The sequence below is a fragment of the Miscanthus floridulus genome, unplaced genomic scaffold, assembly GCF_019320115.1.
Source record: "Miscanthus floridulus cultivar M001 unplaced genomic scaffold, ASM1932011v1 os_2016_2_3, whole genome shotgun sequence".
Taxonomy (NCBI): domain Eukaryota; kingdom Viridiplantae; phylum Streptophyta; class Magnoliopsida; order Poales; family Poaceae; genus Miscanthus; species Miscanthus floridulus.
The window spans coordinates 8732-24428 of record NW_027098047.1 but is presented as its reverse complement, the minus strand read 5'-3'; the positions used below and the strand labels follow the sequence as shown (position 1 = coordinate 24428).

General features: G+C 44.5%; 2 protein-coding genes across 3 annotated transcripts; one reads left to right on the top strand and one right to left on the bottom strand.

The window, feature by feature from the left end:
• Nucleotides 1-5932: 5932 nt before the first annotated feature.
• Nucleotides 5933-9943, top strand: LOC136534508 (tobamovirus multiplication protein 2A-like). Its single transcript, XM_066526932.1, has 6 exons — nt 5933-6566; nt 7466-7559; nt 7953-8033; nt 8114-8218; nt 9269-9469; nt 9556-9943. Exons 1-6 carry the CDS (start codon nt 6301-6303, stop codon nt 9640-9642), a joined length of 834 nt encoding a protein of 277 aa, XP_066383029.1. The 5' UTR covers nt 5933-6300; the 3' UTR covers nt 9643-9943.
• Nucleotides 9944-11233: 1290 nt separating this feature from the next.
• On the bottom strand, nt 11234-14187 carry LOC136534509 (protein LSD1-like). 2 transcript variants are annotated; one of them, XM_066526934.1, is made up of 6 exons: nt 14057-14187; nt 13232-13392; nt 12711-12824; nt 12240-12353; nt 11687-11796; nt 11234-11548 (listed from the first exon to the last, which is right to left on the bottom strand). In XM_066526934.1, exons 2-6 carry the CDS (start codon nt 13287-13289, stop codon nt 11513-11515), a joined length of 432 nt encoding a protein of 143 aa, XP_066383031.1. In that variant the 5' UTR covers nt 13290-13392; nt 14057-14187; the 3' UTR covers nt 11234-11512. The 2 variants fall into 2 exon arrangements, with proteins under 2 accessions (XP_066383031.1, XP_066383030.1); XM_066526933.1 differs by lacking the exon at nt 14057-14187 and having other exon boundaries at nt 12711-13387.
• Nucleotides 14188-15697: the final 1510 nt, after the last annotated feature.

Sequence of the window (15697 nt, the reverse complement as noted above, 5' to 3'; positions counted from 1 at the left end):
GGGGACATGGCGTGGACATTTCATTTCGTTTTCAGCTGCACTGTATCTGCATGCTTCCAAAGGGAATTGGGAGAAGTTTGCACACTGTTGTATGTAGCGGCAGATGCTTCGCCCACGGGTAATTCGAAATCGATAGACAACGAGCTGCTTTGGGCGGTGGGCCGGCGCCTCGCCTCGCGTCAGCTACGCTAGCCTATCCTATTCCTATCCAATTATCCATGGTCGCGTCAAATACGGCGGAGCGTGTCAAAGAGCTCTGATTTATTAATTTAAGGAAATGGACGGGGGTTTAATGATAGAATGATATGCCCTAGCCTGCAATTCAGAATTTTGGGCTACCTGATGAAATTGGTACTGTGATGATGCAACGTAAAACTGCGTGAAAAAAAGTTATCCAAAGTACGTCATATTTGCTCCCTCGCTCTCAAGAAAAAGGTGTAATTTTAAATATTGATATGTTTAGTTAAATTTATATTAAAAATCATACTGAAAAAATACTATAAGATTCTCCATGAGACACCTATTTCAAGTCGTACAAGTTGATACTATTTTTAATAAACTTAAGTAAACATAAGATAATTTAACTTTAATCAGATCTAAAATTGTATTATTTTAGGACAGAAAAGAGGAGATTTAAAGTCATGCGACAATCAGTTAATTATATGCCGTGAGGTCTCAGAGTAATCTTTTCACCAAAGTATATTTGGTTTATAATAAAGTGATTTATTATTGTAACTCCTGGTTAATAAACTCATTGTGGCTTACGAGGAGAATAAAAAACGCATGCCACGTAGTGACCCACTCCCAACGTAATTTCATCTTATGAAAATTGGTTGCGTAGCATCTAAAGATCATGATCTCTATAAAATATCATCGAAAGTTTGACGCTCCATAAATGTGGCAGAACCACATAATCTAATGTCTCCCAAGAGTGCTCGTCTTCTATTAGACACTAAGCACTCAAGGGAGAACACTAAGTTACACGGTTCCGTCTAGCACATCCCAGAGAAGAACCAAAAAATCCACATTTTTACCAACAGGATCACAAATGAGAGAATAAAGCTTACATCATTCTTAACCATTTCTTACATCACTTTTAATACAACATCAGAGTACAATATTTATTATTATAACGACAGAATGTACTCATATTATTAGAGTTATGAACAATTTCAGATAACAGCAGAATATAAACATGTGATCAGAATTATAGTGAAAATAATTATCTATTCATAGCATGATGAAGCAGTGATATGTAAACTATGACAACAGATTATAAACTTTTATTTATAAAAATATTTAGTGAGAGTTATAAATAAAAACTATGATCGCAGCGTAAAGGAAATCCTCTCTGAGCCCACCAGAAGGAATCCACACACAAAGATCAGCTCTAGCCTCCACCTGTCACCTGCAACAGAGGGAATAAAACCCTGAGTACTCAATTGTAGTCAGCAAAACTTACCCGATAGGAGGAAAGAAAAGACTCCAAGGATATACAAGGCTATCTAGCTTGTTGGTTTATTGCGTCTGCAGGGAGCATTACTAAATGTGCGTTCTTATATTCGATTTTAATAGCAGTGCATTAGTTCATTAACTAACCATTCTATGTAAGCACATGTGCTACTTTCAAGTAGGTGGTAAGCAATCAGATTTCCTTTCTCTATCTTTCATCTTTCAGTTCTTACTACGGTGCTAGAGTTAAGAGAAGTCGTACCGGAACGTCGACAATTCATAAATCAATGCCCCCAGCTGGGTACCTCGAAAACACACGCCCTGCTTGTACCCAAGGCACAAGTAGGACCAACCCATCACCCTCATATCTTGGGTGTCTATGTCCCCATCTAAACTAGGACTCCAAGCCCCCGCCCCTGATTTTCGGACTTAGTGCGGTGCAAGGACCTCCTAACCCAAAAACCACCAAGACATTCGGTCCAGAAAGAGGCAGATCCATGACAAGAGAGCAACAAGTCTTCCAATCGCCCATACCCAAGTATGTGCTCGGGATAATAAGTCTGTGACTTGCCTTAGAGTCATATGCAACGACCTGTCCTTAACCGACACAGACAGGGAAAGCAATGTAACCAAGCTATGCCCCGCGTCCGCGGCGATACAACCTCTTACACCCACCAATACCCAAACCATATCCCTGCCCGATCACCATTTTCCTTTTCACCATTTATATTTTCCAAGTGATAATAATACAGTAATATATTTCCTATCTCTCATGAGTGACAGACAATCACTCGACTTCTACCGGAGTCCTGTAGCATAGCATTCTACACGATCATGTAATACTAGTAAGACTCATAGGATATATATATAATTTAAAGTGGATTTCATTCAACTCCTGAAAACTTAATGCACAATTATAATTTAAAGTGCAGAAAAGTAGCGGTTATGCACCGGGGCTTGCCTAGGTAAAATATAACTAAAAGTTAGAATTTGCATCTTCAGATCATCCACCATCAACTGGATAGAAAACTCATTGCATCATCTCCTGGAGAGAATACCATTACACCATCCTCGAATTCTCAATCATCCTTCAATTGATCTGTTGATCCATCATCGTACCTATATGGTATGCTTTGATGCAAATGCATAGATGTAAATAACCAACTGCAACCGTGACTTGTAAAATACAATTTACGCCTTTCAAGTCAATTAGCTAGTTCTAACGACTAACGTACTAAGCTACGTATCCATGTTGTCGAACAAGGCGTTATTTCCCAACAATTGTTTTAGTTATACAAACCCAAGTTGTTTCTTTATTCCATTCTATCGATTTAATCGTTATTCGCAATAGGACATCATTATCTATTTAGCAAACTAATTATTCTAGAGCTACAAAAATTACAGTGAGTACCTAATATTGCTAGGAGCCTACTGTAAAAATTTCAGATTCAACATTATTACCAATTTATCACAACTATTCCTACAAGTTTACATTTTAACGATATTAAGCATGTTAAAATAATTACAGGAACCTTGAAAACATTTTAAAACTAGATGAACCAATTACACTACTAGATAGATTATGATTTTAGGAACTCAACAAAACTGGTTTGATATTTTTATGATTTTCTATGAATTTTACAAGTTAACTGAAAACCTATATTAGAAAATCATTTAGAAAAATGGAAAGACCGACGACAACCAAATCGGCCCAGCGGGCGCGGCGCGAACGGCGGCCCAGGCGCGCAGGCACAAACCGGACCAGGCATGCAGGCACAAGCGGCCCAGCGACTGCGCGCGCGACCTGCTAACCAGGCGCGGCCCAGCGGCACGGTAAGGGACGCGGCGGCCCAGGCGGGTGGCAACAGGTCGGGCCAGCGGAGCAGGCGGCGACCCAACACGGACGGCGAGTTTGGCCCAGCAAGCCGGCCCAGCGCGATGGCAGCCGACTGGCCCAGCGCGGCCTACCCAAACCGGCCTAGCGATTTTGCAAAAATAACCCTGCATTTTTCTCTATTCAACCCTAGGTCTAGAGTCCTATTTAAATGAGTCACGTATTTCGCAGTAAGGACCCTGTACAAAATTTCTGCTTGGATTCATACCCTTCACTTCATCTTCAGAGCGGCGGCATGGAGCTACGCTGGGCTTTGGACGTGACGACGGCGAAAGTGGAGCGGCGCGGGTCTATGTAGCCCGGGCGCGTTGTGGACTTGCGCGCTCACGCGTGCGGTGGCGACAGAGGAAGTGGCCACGGCGGCACGGAGGAGCGAGGCGAGGCGGAGTAGCTCGGCGTCGTGCGGAGCTCGGCTCGAGGCAAGCAAGGGCCTAGGGCGCGGGAAGCAGGCCAAGGCGACACAGGCGCCAGCCGTACGATGAGCCGGTAGCTGTCCAGAGCGGGGACACGGCGTGGGATCCGGGCGCACCTACGCGCGACAGCCGACGACGGCAGGCCCTTTCGGCACTAGGAAGACCAGGCGTTGGAGGCGGAGCCCCATGGCGGCATGGAGCTACGGCCGTCGAGGAGGAGGACGCGGCGCGCGTCAACGCGGGGCGTGCGGCACGAGGAAGAAGAAGAGGAGGGTGCCGGTGCTCGCGGAGGAGCGGGGATGGAACGGCGCGGGGAAGGCGCGAGCCACGACCGGGCTCAGCACGACGGGTGTTGCGGTGGCGGATCATGGGCGCCTCGGGGTGGCTGCGGAAGGGGGCGGCGCTGGGGCGTTGACGGGCGCGGCCACAACGATGGTGCGGGCGCACGGGAGGGGCATCACGGGGAGGCTGCAGGTCTAGCGCGGCCGACGTGGACGGGCCAGCACCGGCGGGGTGAGGCGGCTCGGCGTGTCGTGGAGCTGCGGAGGAGCAGGGGGAAAAGCAAAAGCTGGGATTGCAGGACCGGTGTGGCTGAGGGGCAGCCACAGCGGGGCGTGACGATGGCACGACTAGCAGCGGGACTCGGTGTGCTTGCGCGTGCGGGTGAGAGCGAGGAGTCGTGCGTGGCTCGCCACCAAATTCATAGACGCGACGTTGGGGGATAGGGAAGGATGACGCAGTGTGTCCGTCAGCTGCGCGACTATGCGCGCATAGAACGTGAAAAGACATGGCGAGGGCAGGGGGCAGAACCACGTGCTCCAAATAAAATTCGGACCAGACCACCAGCTTCGCAAGCAAGAGAGAAGCAGCCGATCAACTTGTACAGTCTGGTGCAGAGACGACAGATAGGGACATGTTACCACTGCACTTAGCGCCACTCTTATACGTAGGAGTATAGTTTAAATAAAAAATCCGAGAAACTCGTTTCAAAAATTTTTACTTAGGCCTAAATCGTGGTGCTAAACAAGATCGTAACACCAGAGGTGTTACAGTAAAATATCACTGAAAGATTGAACCGTGAACTGAGAGTAGCATTCTGTTAAAATAAAGTCACGGGAGTGACGGAAGCCTCCGTCGCACCCGTACGCGATGTTGTCGCGGATGCTCGCCGCGAACAGGAACAGCTCCTGCGGCACCCCGCCACCACGTGCAGCGCCCGCAGGTTGTGCTTGCGCACGTCCTTACCAGATAGGACTATAGGAGCATGCGCCAGGACGTGGGCTCGTAGAACCGCTGCACCAGGCCACCAGCGCTAGCAGGTTCCAGTGATCAGAAGCACGCCAGGACTGGTGGGAGACGTCCATGACGGGCACGGGCAGTGGCTTGGAGCGCCAGGAGACACCCGCGCGCGGCAGGGGACAAGGGCCCTGTTCGTTTGTCTTATAATCCGTACTTTTCAGCTTGTTTTTTCAGCCAGAACAGTGTTTTTCTCTCACAACAAATCAGCTGAAACAGTGTTTCGGCTTATTTTTTCAGCGAAGCAAACGGGGCCAGGATCTGGCCGAGCGCGTGACGATGCCATCGACTAGGACGCGAGCGATGTGCATGAACGCGCCGCGCCCGCAGCTAGCCCCTGGTGCGGCGAGGAGTCCGGTACAGCGGAGGAGGAGGAGGAGGAGGAGGAGAAGGAGGGCGGTGGGTCGTCGGGATGATGCAGTCGACGCGGACGAAGACAGAGTCGACGAGCAGCATGAGCGTGTGGAAGCGGCGCGAGACGAGGGCGTAGCTGCCAAGCGCCTTGATGTCGCCGATGCGGTTGATGACGTCCCGCTGTAGGGGCCCTCCTCCTCCATTCCACGCATGTTACAGACACACAGATCGGGATTGGGGAGAGACGTCGGCGTGGGGCAGGACCAGACGGGCGAGAGTCGGGACGACAAGGATGTGCGCAAGCACGTGCGCTAGGCCACGTGTTGCCGGTGGCGCCGCAGGAGCCGTTCCTTTTCACGGCAAGCGTCCACGAGAACAACTCGTAAGGCGCGTGACGACGTGACAGAGGCTACTTTCAGTTTCGTCATTTCTATCATTTTATTTTAATGGAATGATATTTTAAGTTTATGGTTTAATCTTTTAGTGGTATTTTATAAGCACGTAAGATGATATTTTAAGAAGATCGTGACATTTGGATACACAACCAATTTCCCTTCCATCTTCTCCTCCGACTGCCCAAGAAGAAACGAACCCGACAAGTTCCCCCAATCCGCCGAAACCACCCAACATGCCAACGGAGCCCAGTGCCCACCCTGCCTCGCCGCGACCCCTCCTCGCTGCTGGAGGTCTCCTGCCCTGAACCAATCCAGAACGCCGACTTCGGCGGACGACGGGATCGTCCAAGGCCGCCTGCCTCCGTCCCGCCGAATCCGCCGCCATCGTTGATGCGCCGGGGCCGCCGGGTCATCGAGATTCCGGCGTGAGGCGACGAGGTTCCCGACTGCCCCTTGCGCGCGTAGGAGGGATCGGAGGAGCGCCCGCCGGCCGGCCATGGCGTGCCGGGGCTTCTTCGAGTGCGTTCTCAAGCTGCTCAACCTCGTCGTCATGGCGGTCGGGCTGGCGATGGTGGGCTACGGCGCCTACCTGCTCGTGATGTGGCTGCAGGTCGCGCCGCTCCCGCCGCCCGCGCCGCCGTCGCCGTCGCCGGCGGCCGTGCCGCCCGGCGGGGGCGAGCTCGTACGGCTCGGGAGGCCCCTGCTGCTCCTTGTCGATGCGTCCCTGTCGGATGGGACCGCCGAGAGGCTCTCCAGTGCCTGGTGCGTGCGTGACGACTGATCTCCTCTGTTATGTTACCATAACGATGTGAGTCGTATAAAAAGTACCATGTCAGTCTGTCGGTGACAATGTGTAAGATGTCATCCGTAATAATGGTAAATATATAATGCACCTGTTGATTGTGGCATCTGCGATTTATTATTTAGGAGACGCAGCGGACACTACCCACCAGTGTGTCGTTAGATCATTAGGTGCTTATAAGAACACCCGGCATGTTTATGTATAGATAAATGTGGATCTTGCAACTTAATAATAATTACTCAATTGCATGTAGTCGTGGCAAGAATCTTACAAAATCGCACAGCATGTGGGTACTGTATAGCCCAGGTACAGATCTTCCTTTCCTTTTCGTCATTTTCTGGTGGTATCCTTAGCTACTTCACTATATTGGGAATTTCTGCCATCATGGATATTTTCCCCAATTTGTACTCCTTTATAACTATCCGAAATTGATATCCCGTAAAAAAAAAACTACCTGAAATTTATATACTGTATTCTTTTTAACTTCTGGAAATGATATATTATATGTTTTCAACTTTATAGATATAGAATTGATATACATCACAATCTTTAATTTTGCTTCTCATAGGAACACCCCAATCCTTGATTGCTTCTGCTGGGTTTCAACTCTAGCCTACCCCAACTTGTTTGGGACTTAAAGGCTTTGTTGTTGTTGTTGTTGTATAGGAACACCCCAATCTTAATAAGATTACTACAGAAAGGATTATGTATTTTCGTACTATATGATCTCAGCATTACAATTGAAGCGCTGTATAATTGCAGTGATCATGTATGAAGTTGCACCATTGATAGGATGTTTTGCTTTGTGTATCATCTTTTACATCTCTTTTTTTCATACTTTGTTTTAAATCTTCTGCAGGTTTATTTTTGCGTTCATTGGTGTCGGTGCTATACTCTTTATCACATCGATCTTTGGTTGTGCTGGAGCTAGAAATGGATGCTGCTTGTCAATTGTATCCTCATTAATTCTAGACTCATTTATGAACCTAATATCATGTGATGTGCTCATATCCAATTTGGTTTCTGTTACTGTCTTGTCAATTATCAAGTAGTTGTGCTCAGTGGAGCAAGGAATCAGCCATAATAATCATTAATATGAATTCATATCCTCAGGGAACATTGAAGTATGGGACCATCGTTGTTCTATGTTTGACCGACATGACACACAAGATGCAACTAATGTTCAAAGGCTTGATTAATAATTAACTACAAAAAGGTTTCATGTGTACTTTGTAATGCTTTGCTGTTCCCTACTTGCTGATTTTGGTATAAGTCCCCCATTAGGTCATTAGCAACAACTTATTTTCTGTGGTCGCATACCATTCTTTCCTTGACATCTGGAATAGTACTCATTCCTCATTATTTTGTTCATACTGGTCGAACTTGGTGCAGGAGGCTTCATTTTCTTCAACCATAGTTGGAAAGAGGTGAGTACACTGTAGATCCTGTCTCTACTCTGTGGTGCATGATTTTTTTTTTTCTTATTGAATTTAATTTTGCATTGCAGGTCATCCCAGTTGACAAAACAGGAAACTTTGACATGATGTACAGCTTTTTGAAAGAGAATTGGAGAATTGCAAAATGGGTTGCATTTGGAGCTGTTATATTTGAGGTAAAAGCAAAGCCCTTGGAATGTTGGATGTAATTTGGTACATGCATTTAGGAGATCAAGCAATTTTGCTTATGTACTAAGTTTGTTTTACATACGAGCATTATACTCTAAACATGGGAAACAATAATGTTAGCAGTAGGACAATTATGAACTGAAGCAGTAGAGAAAATTGGTTGGGATTTACAGCTCAGTACCTTGTTACTTTATCTAAATTTAGAGCCTTTTCGGGCAGTGGTGGAGCTAGAGCAAATCTGAGGAGGGTGCGTTTGCCTTGTGGGTGTGAGGATATATAATATTTGGGTGCAAATATGGTGAAAATTTGGCCATTTCTACTGTTTTTTAATTTTGACGTGGGTGCGGTCGCACCCACACTCATGACTATAGCTCCGCCCATGTTTTTGGGTAAATCAATTTTACGAAGTTTATCAAAATATAACCTGGTGGTATATTTATTATGGGAGTGTACAGGATGGTCCCTATAAATATTTCATATACTCTTTACGCTGCTTCTCTTATTCCATTCCTGCTTGCTTCACTTCAGGTGTTTTTGTTGTAGGTTACTAGGTTAAATTGTTAGGGACAAATAAAGTAAATTCCATGCTTTCTAACTTTTGCATATAGATTTTTGAGAATGTATCTTTTGGGTTATACTATTATGATTTTTAATCACTAGGCTTGTACAATGGGAGTGGTTTTTATCATAGTATAGATATAGACCCTGGGCATCTGTCATGCCTCAAACATATACTAGGCAGTAGTAATGTTAGACAACTAGAATGGACCTGATTAGAACATATTTAGAAAGAGTTGAGGTTTCAGGTGAAACTGAAAGAAATTTGCATACATTTGAGCTTCTGTGAAAAAAATAGTACCTGCTATGAAAAATTTCTAGCCTTAGCTTGCACGCATTTGTTTAGTATCGGTTAAATTGTTTCTTGTGTGCCCGTCAAGCTCTGATTTTTGCTTCATGGAACTGAAATATCATCACAGCATGCAATGTTTCACCAGCTAGAAGTAATAGCAGCAAACTGTTTGTTGTTCTTTATGCAGGCATTGTTGTTCACTGTAGCTATCATAGTACAGTCGGGCAATCAAGCTGATTATGACAGTGACGATGAGTACATCGGCGCAAGGTCTGGAATACGGCAGCCATTGGTGAATCAGCAAGCTACTACTGCTGATCCTAGGGTGCCCAATCTCGACTACCGCCCAATCCGGAATGACGCGTGGAGCCAAAGAATGAGAGAAAAGGTATGATGCCCTCTCGGGTATTGTAATTTTTATGGGGGTGGCTCATTTGTTTCTTTTGCTTACATGAACATCTTCTGTTGTGGCAGTACGGTGTGGATAGCTTTGATCCAAACAGGTTTCAACCGGCCACGATATCTCCTGCAGAACAAAGAAACCAATGCACGATTCTCTGAGGCTTGATTGATATCAGACAGTAGTGGTTCCAAGTTTTATATATATCCAACCGTGCAATTACATCGAGTTGCAGAGAATATGTGCCTGATTGTGTAGCATATGGAGAGCTTCACATTCGCCTGTATCTGTTTTTTGGTTTACATAGTCCAAACTAGCACACCAATGCACAGGTGCAGGTGCCACATCCTTTAAGTTTTTCTAATAAGTATTGAACCTAGTTTGTGTTTTAGATAATGTTCCAATGGGCATAAAACTTTTCCTGTTTAAGCGATGGTCACTACATGCACTATTTGCGAACCAGACATGTTTGTTACGCAAAACTTAAGGCCATGTTTGGTAGGATTTATTGCTGCTGCGGTTGATTTGTAGGGCTGATTTATTGTGAGAAAAAAATATTGTTCCTATTAAAAAAGTAGGGTTGATTCTAAGATAAGCTATAGGGCCGTCGAGCTTTCTTGTCGTGCATTATTGTGACACAGCATATACGGATTGAAAAAGGCATCTGCTCCTCTGCTCCAAAAGAAGTGATGTGTTCCCCTGTCAAAGATCCACAAAAACTACTAGTCATCTTACAGATCAAGATCTGGCTATGGCCTATTAGCGTCTTGATCAACACTCCCTATTGTCTGCTGTCCAAAAGCTGGAAAGTGGTGTTGATACAGTGCTGCAAAGAAATTAACATGTTTTCCTTGTCTAGTCTCAACTTGTTTTAGCTTATTCTCTCTCACAGAACACTATTAATCAGTCGAAATCAGTTCAGTTCTGGATCAGCCGAACACGCCCTTAGAAATTAGGTTTAGGAAATCTAGGCGTTGTGCTGTCTGCTCCTCAACTGCTTACTCGACCGAACACCTATGACTGTGCCTTTATCATTGTGTGTTTGCCTTCTGAACTACAGTATTGCACAATTTTCGCTGAATTGTGACAGTCCGGGCATAGGTATTGCACTATTTTCTCTGAAACTGTGACGATCCGTACATAGCAATAGCTGGATCACTGATCCTACACTGATAGGCATTGTCCGTCGACCTCTGCCTGCAGAGTTGAAACAAGCCACATGGCATCTTTGCCTGCTGCTGCTAGTGCTAGGAGAGGGCCAAGCCTGCAATCATAGTCTGATAAAGAATCAGACAGAGGGTGTCCAGCCCAGCAGTCAATCAGGCATTCAGGCCTGTACCACGGCAAGCAACAAACGCTTCTGTTGCGATGCACCCTCTGATCTCAACACTTTCATGTATGCCATGTTGAGAACGGTGTCGATGTTCCCCGGGGCTAGGATCAGTTTATTGAGCTACTATGCACAGATTAGTTGTTCCTGACTCAAAACGTCTCAGCTGATGGGGTAAAGATGGGCAATTCACTTGTACTCAGATGCAAACAGGCTAGCGCGGTTTAGATCAATCAGCTCATGCACCACTTGCATCCCTACTTGTATTACCAATAAGCTCATGCACTAGTTTCTTAGTTAAACTCAAGAGAAACCATGCTGAATGCATTTTGGAAAAAAAAAGGGGTGTGTGTGTGGGGTGGGGGGGGGGGGGGGGGGGGGGGGGACAAGAAGGTTTGGATCCAAGTGCAGTCAGAGAAACATTTAAGAAACAAAGAAAATACCATAGGCTTATATATGTCTCATTTGATTTTACAGACAAGTCGACGAGGTTGAGCCCTAGTTATTTCCAAAACTCTCATTTATTCCGCGGGTTCGCCAGATTCATCGAAAGAACGCAGAAGTGGATGGGGGAGAATGGAGATGAGGAGGAACCAAAAAAAAAAAAGAATTGCTTCAGGGAAGAACTCTATACATGTGCACTCAAAGCATCCTTTCAGAAGCTGCCTTCATAGGTGATCTCAGTATTTTCAGGGACACTATCAGCTGCTAGGCTTCTGCTCTGCACCAGGTGAAGCCTGAAGAGAGTGAAAATTGGTGGTTGATTTTAAATTCTCATGAGAAATACAAGTTGTTTTACCGTAAGAATAACAGTGAAATGATGTTAATCTTCTACAACATTATTGTTAAGTGCACCCTGATGGATGAATACTTACCCCAACTGATGTCACAAAATTGCAGACTGCGCATTTCACAGACCTAGCACCATACTGGTACATGAGCAGCATATGGCAGTTCCCGCAGTTTACATGCGCAACTTGATTTGCTGCAATGGGAAACAAGAAAACCGTTCGTCACTGGAAATGTTAAGAATGAGCTGAGCACTTATTTTCTGAACTCTGAACAATTATAGAATTTCTGAACGTGATGTGCTTTTTTTCTTTTGACAAAGTTCACAAGTTGATGAATGGGTCATGGGACTAAAATCCTTGTGAAACTTTCAGTAAATGCTTGGCACAGTAAAGTAGCTCTATGAGACTATTCACTCAACTCCAGTGATTCTAGGATATCTAACCAATTTCAATGACTATGACTTCAAGATAGGCCAAGTCTATGATGTTAAAATGCTATTGGCAGATTGTTAGAGTTTCCAAACCGCACAATATATAGAAGTGGGATTTTTTTTTTTTTGTACAGGAATCAAAGCCACAGAATATACTTCTTCCAACTGAGAGGAAAAATAATATTGAAGCTTCATAGGTCTAATACCTTCCATAGCCAGGTTAACAGTGTGGCAGCAAGAACATTGTACACTAGTAGCACCACGTATGTACATCAGGAGAGTGTGGCATCCTCCGCAAACTAACTGTGCCATCTCAGTTCCTGCAGAAAATTCACATTTCAGGCCAACAACCAGTACTGCTACTGCACCAGAATTGCAACGCTTCAGAGGGCAAACAAACTTGTCCCCATTGATCTCCCTGAACTATCATGAAACCTACAACTATAGATCTCTGTAGTGAATAAAAGCTCTCATCTCCTATGTGTATATATAGTTTGCAAGATGCAAAACTTTATGGATACAGCAAATGCTACTTCTCAGCTGGTTAAAAAGAACAGAAAGACGAAATGGACAGTATGATACTAGTTCTCCACGCACAAATGTGGCTCAATGTTCAGATGCCGTGTTACTTACTCGCAAATTCTTCAAACCGAAACGAAGGTAATTCATGTGTGTACCTGGAGCCGGCACAGCGGTGACGGTGCTGCAAACTGCACAGCAGACCGACGTCGCACCAGCTGGATACATGAGGAGATTCCGGCATCCGGTGCAGACAAGCTGGCTTTGCCCCCCTGAAAATTGCAGGACGGACAAAGGACACTTCGTGTATGAATTTTCTGCTACACAATAATCGAACCTCTGTTTCAAAAAGGCCCCTTTCATGCATTGCAACATCAAAGTCAGCAGATAAAGCTCCACAGTCCATTCCCACAGTTTTTGGGCAATTTGTTACATAAAAACATAAAAGTTTTACCAAGCAGAAGGAACTGCTGCATGTTCTGAACCAGAAACTGAAGGTTGTAGCCAAAATTAAGCAGCATCTGAACTGTATGATTAACACGCCTTGATAAAAACAAACTTATTTTTTATATAACTTCCATACATCCCAGCATTTCTTGGTACCTAGCAACACTCCTTGCATGCCAAAATTACCCTGTGCACATCTGAGGTGGTAACTGGGGGACAAAAAAGATTTTACCATTGGGCGGCGTGAATGGCACCGGAGGAGTCGGATACGGGGCAAGGGGAACCGGCATTGCCGTGCCGGCTGCCTTATTCGATGACGCTGCTCGGGAAGGCCTCGCAGATTCCGGCGGCGTTCAGGCGGCAGAAACCAGCTGCTTTGCCCTGCATGAAACCCTGGAAAAAAGTGCAGGAGATGCTGATGAAACAGAGCGCGAGAGGCTTCAGTTGCACTGAAATCCACAAATCTTGGAGAGAATGCACACAAGAGTGCTTGGCTAGCAACAATCGACTTGAGGATTCCTTGGGAAACAGAAAAATCGATTCTCTGAATGCACGTCAGAATCAAATCTTTCAGGTTCAGGTTCCAATTTCTCCTCAAGTCGGGTGCCTCAGGTCTATTAACAAAACTGCAGAAAAAGAACTCTACTCCATAATCCCACCAGCTCAGCCAACAAGCTTTTTTCAAGGACCAAACCAACTTTTAAGAAATTTCGCTAGTTTGAAGAGATTAAACCTGGTACTAAGGATTTTGATGAACAGCCATATTCATGGAAACTGTTTGCCATTTTTTGTCTGATGCAATATGAGTAGACTGAGCTCAGGATAAGGCAGGGGGTTAAAAAACTCACAGCTAATCCAGTGGCCCAAAAGAACAAATAAATGCTTGCCATCTCACAGACAAAACAGGCAAAGAATCACCCACATGACCATAGCAAGGCCAATAATAACAAAAGAAAGCGAGAAAAAAGAAATCCCAAGATGTAGTTCCCAGCCAATCATCGAAGAAGAAGAGCAAGAGGGGGAAATAGAAAACAAAGAACAAGAGGGGAATCAGCACCTAATAGCAATGCTTATGGCTGCTTCATGCATAAGAGCAGTTCTTGGGTTACCGCATCTCTCTCTGTCTTCCTCTCTCCTGTCTCCCTCCCTCCCTCCCTCCCTCTCTCTCTATGTGATATGGAGAGGTTCACAAATTTATAGGGAAGAAAAGAAGACAGAGTATATGATGGGTGGCCAAAAAGGTATCTAAAGCTTCTCTCGGCTTATTGGAACTTCTTTTTCTTTGTGCATAAATAAATTTTTGCGTCTGGATTTTTTCCAAGTGTTTTTTTAATGTTACTTCATATATGTAACGTAAGATTCTTTAAAAAATACTGAACATGGTGTATTTTTATATAAAAAAAGTGGAACTTAAATCTTCACAATCTCCGATTCATTGCTTCGTCATAGTGAAAACCACATAGACATACCAAAATGCACAAAAAAGAATATTTGCATTTTTATTTTCACACCAAATAAGGAGTTTGAAGATTAATTAAGTAACCAATCAATGCGCACACAGTAGTGTTCTGCCCTAGACAATACAATGAGTCATCAATTTGGTTTCTCCAAGTATCCTAGTCACCGGTGATGCAGTGGTTTTCACAAAACTGGTACTAGATGGCGAAGCACTTAAGCATAGTTCAACTAATTTGAGTGTGATATCAAATCAGTTGATCCCATGTTCCAGCACACAGTTTCATTATGACGATGACTAGGCAAAGAGAAAAACGATACGCAATTAGAGAAAATGTCAATAATTCAAGCAATGATTGATAGAACAGCTTGTGATATTTTTATTACGGAAATAAATCAGCACAGTTGCAAAATTACAGACCTCGTTCAGAATAAAGTCATTACAATTTACAAGGTTAATACCCCGAAAATGAAGACAGCAAGAAAGGTAATGCTTCATACAGAGAAGCAGTTACTTTCCTTGGTGTGCACCCGAAAACCAGGTTGGTGGTCACAAAAATGAAGAGCAAATTCGCCTGTCATTTTCCTTGTGTGGTCTACCCTTGCAGTGAGGCCTCGTTTACTTTATCCTCTTAAAGTTTATTTTCTATCCCATCAAATATTTAACACATACATGTAGTATTAAATATAGACTCAAAAATAACTAATTATACAGTTTGTGACTAATGTGTGAGACGAATCTTTGAAGCATAATTAGTTCATGATTTGATAATGTTGTGCTACAGTAACCCATATACTAATAACGGATTAATTATGTTTAATAAATTCGTCTCGTTGATTACTAATAGATTCTATAATTTATTTTTTATTATTATTCGAATATTCCGTACGACTCCCCGTAAGATACCCGATAGCTCGAAACTTTGTACCTGAATTTAGACCAGGCCTGAGATGCGATGAGATGAAGATGCCAAGGCTCGCTCGCCATAGTGCTTCACGTCTGAGACCGAGGTAGTGGCTGTGGAGACGCCACGTGCGCACCAGACAAGTCACGAGGGCTCGTACACAAAACTCTGGGTCTACACACGTTATCACACAGTAAAAAGTGGTGTGCTGTGGAGGACACACGAACCACTTTCCTGACCATCACTTTCATGATGGCTACCCACTTTTCTGTAACAATTACTATGCAGTTTTTTGAGGAAAATAATAATACAATTAACGCAGGACTATACTGTTTCGA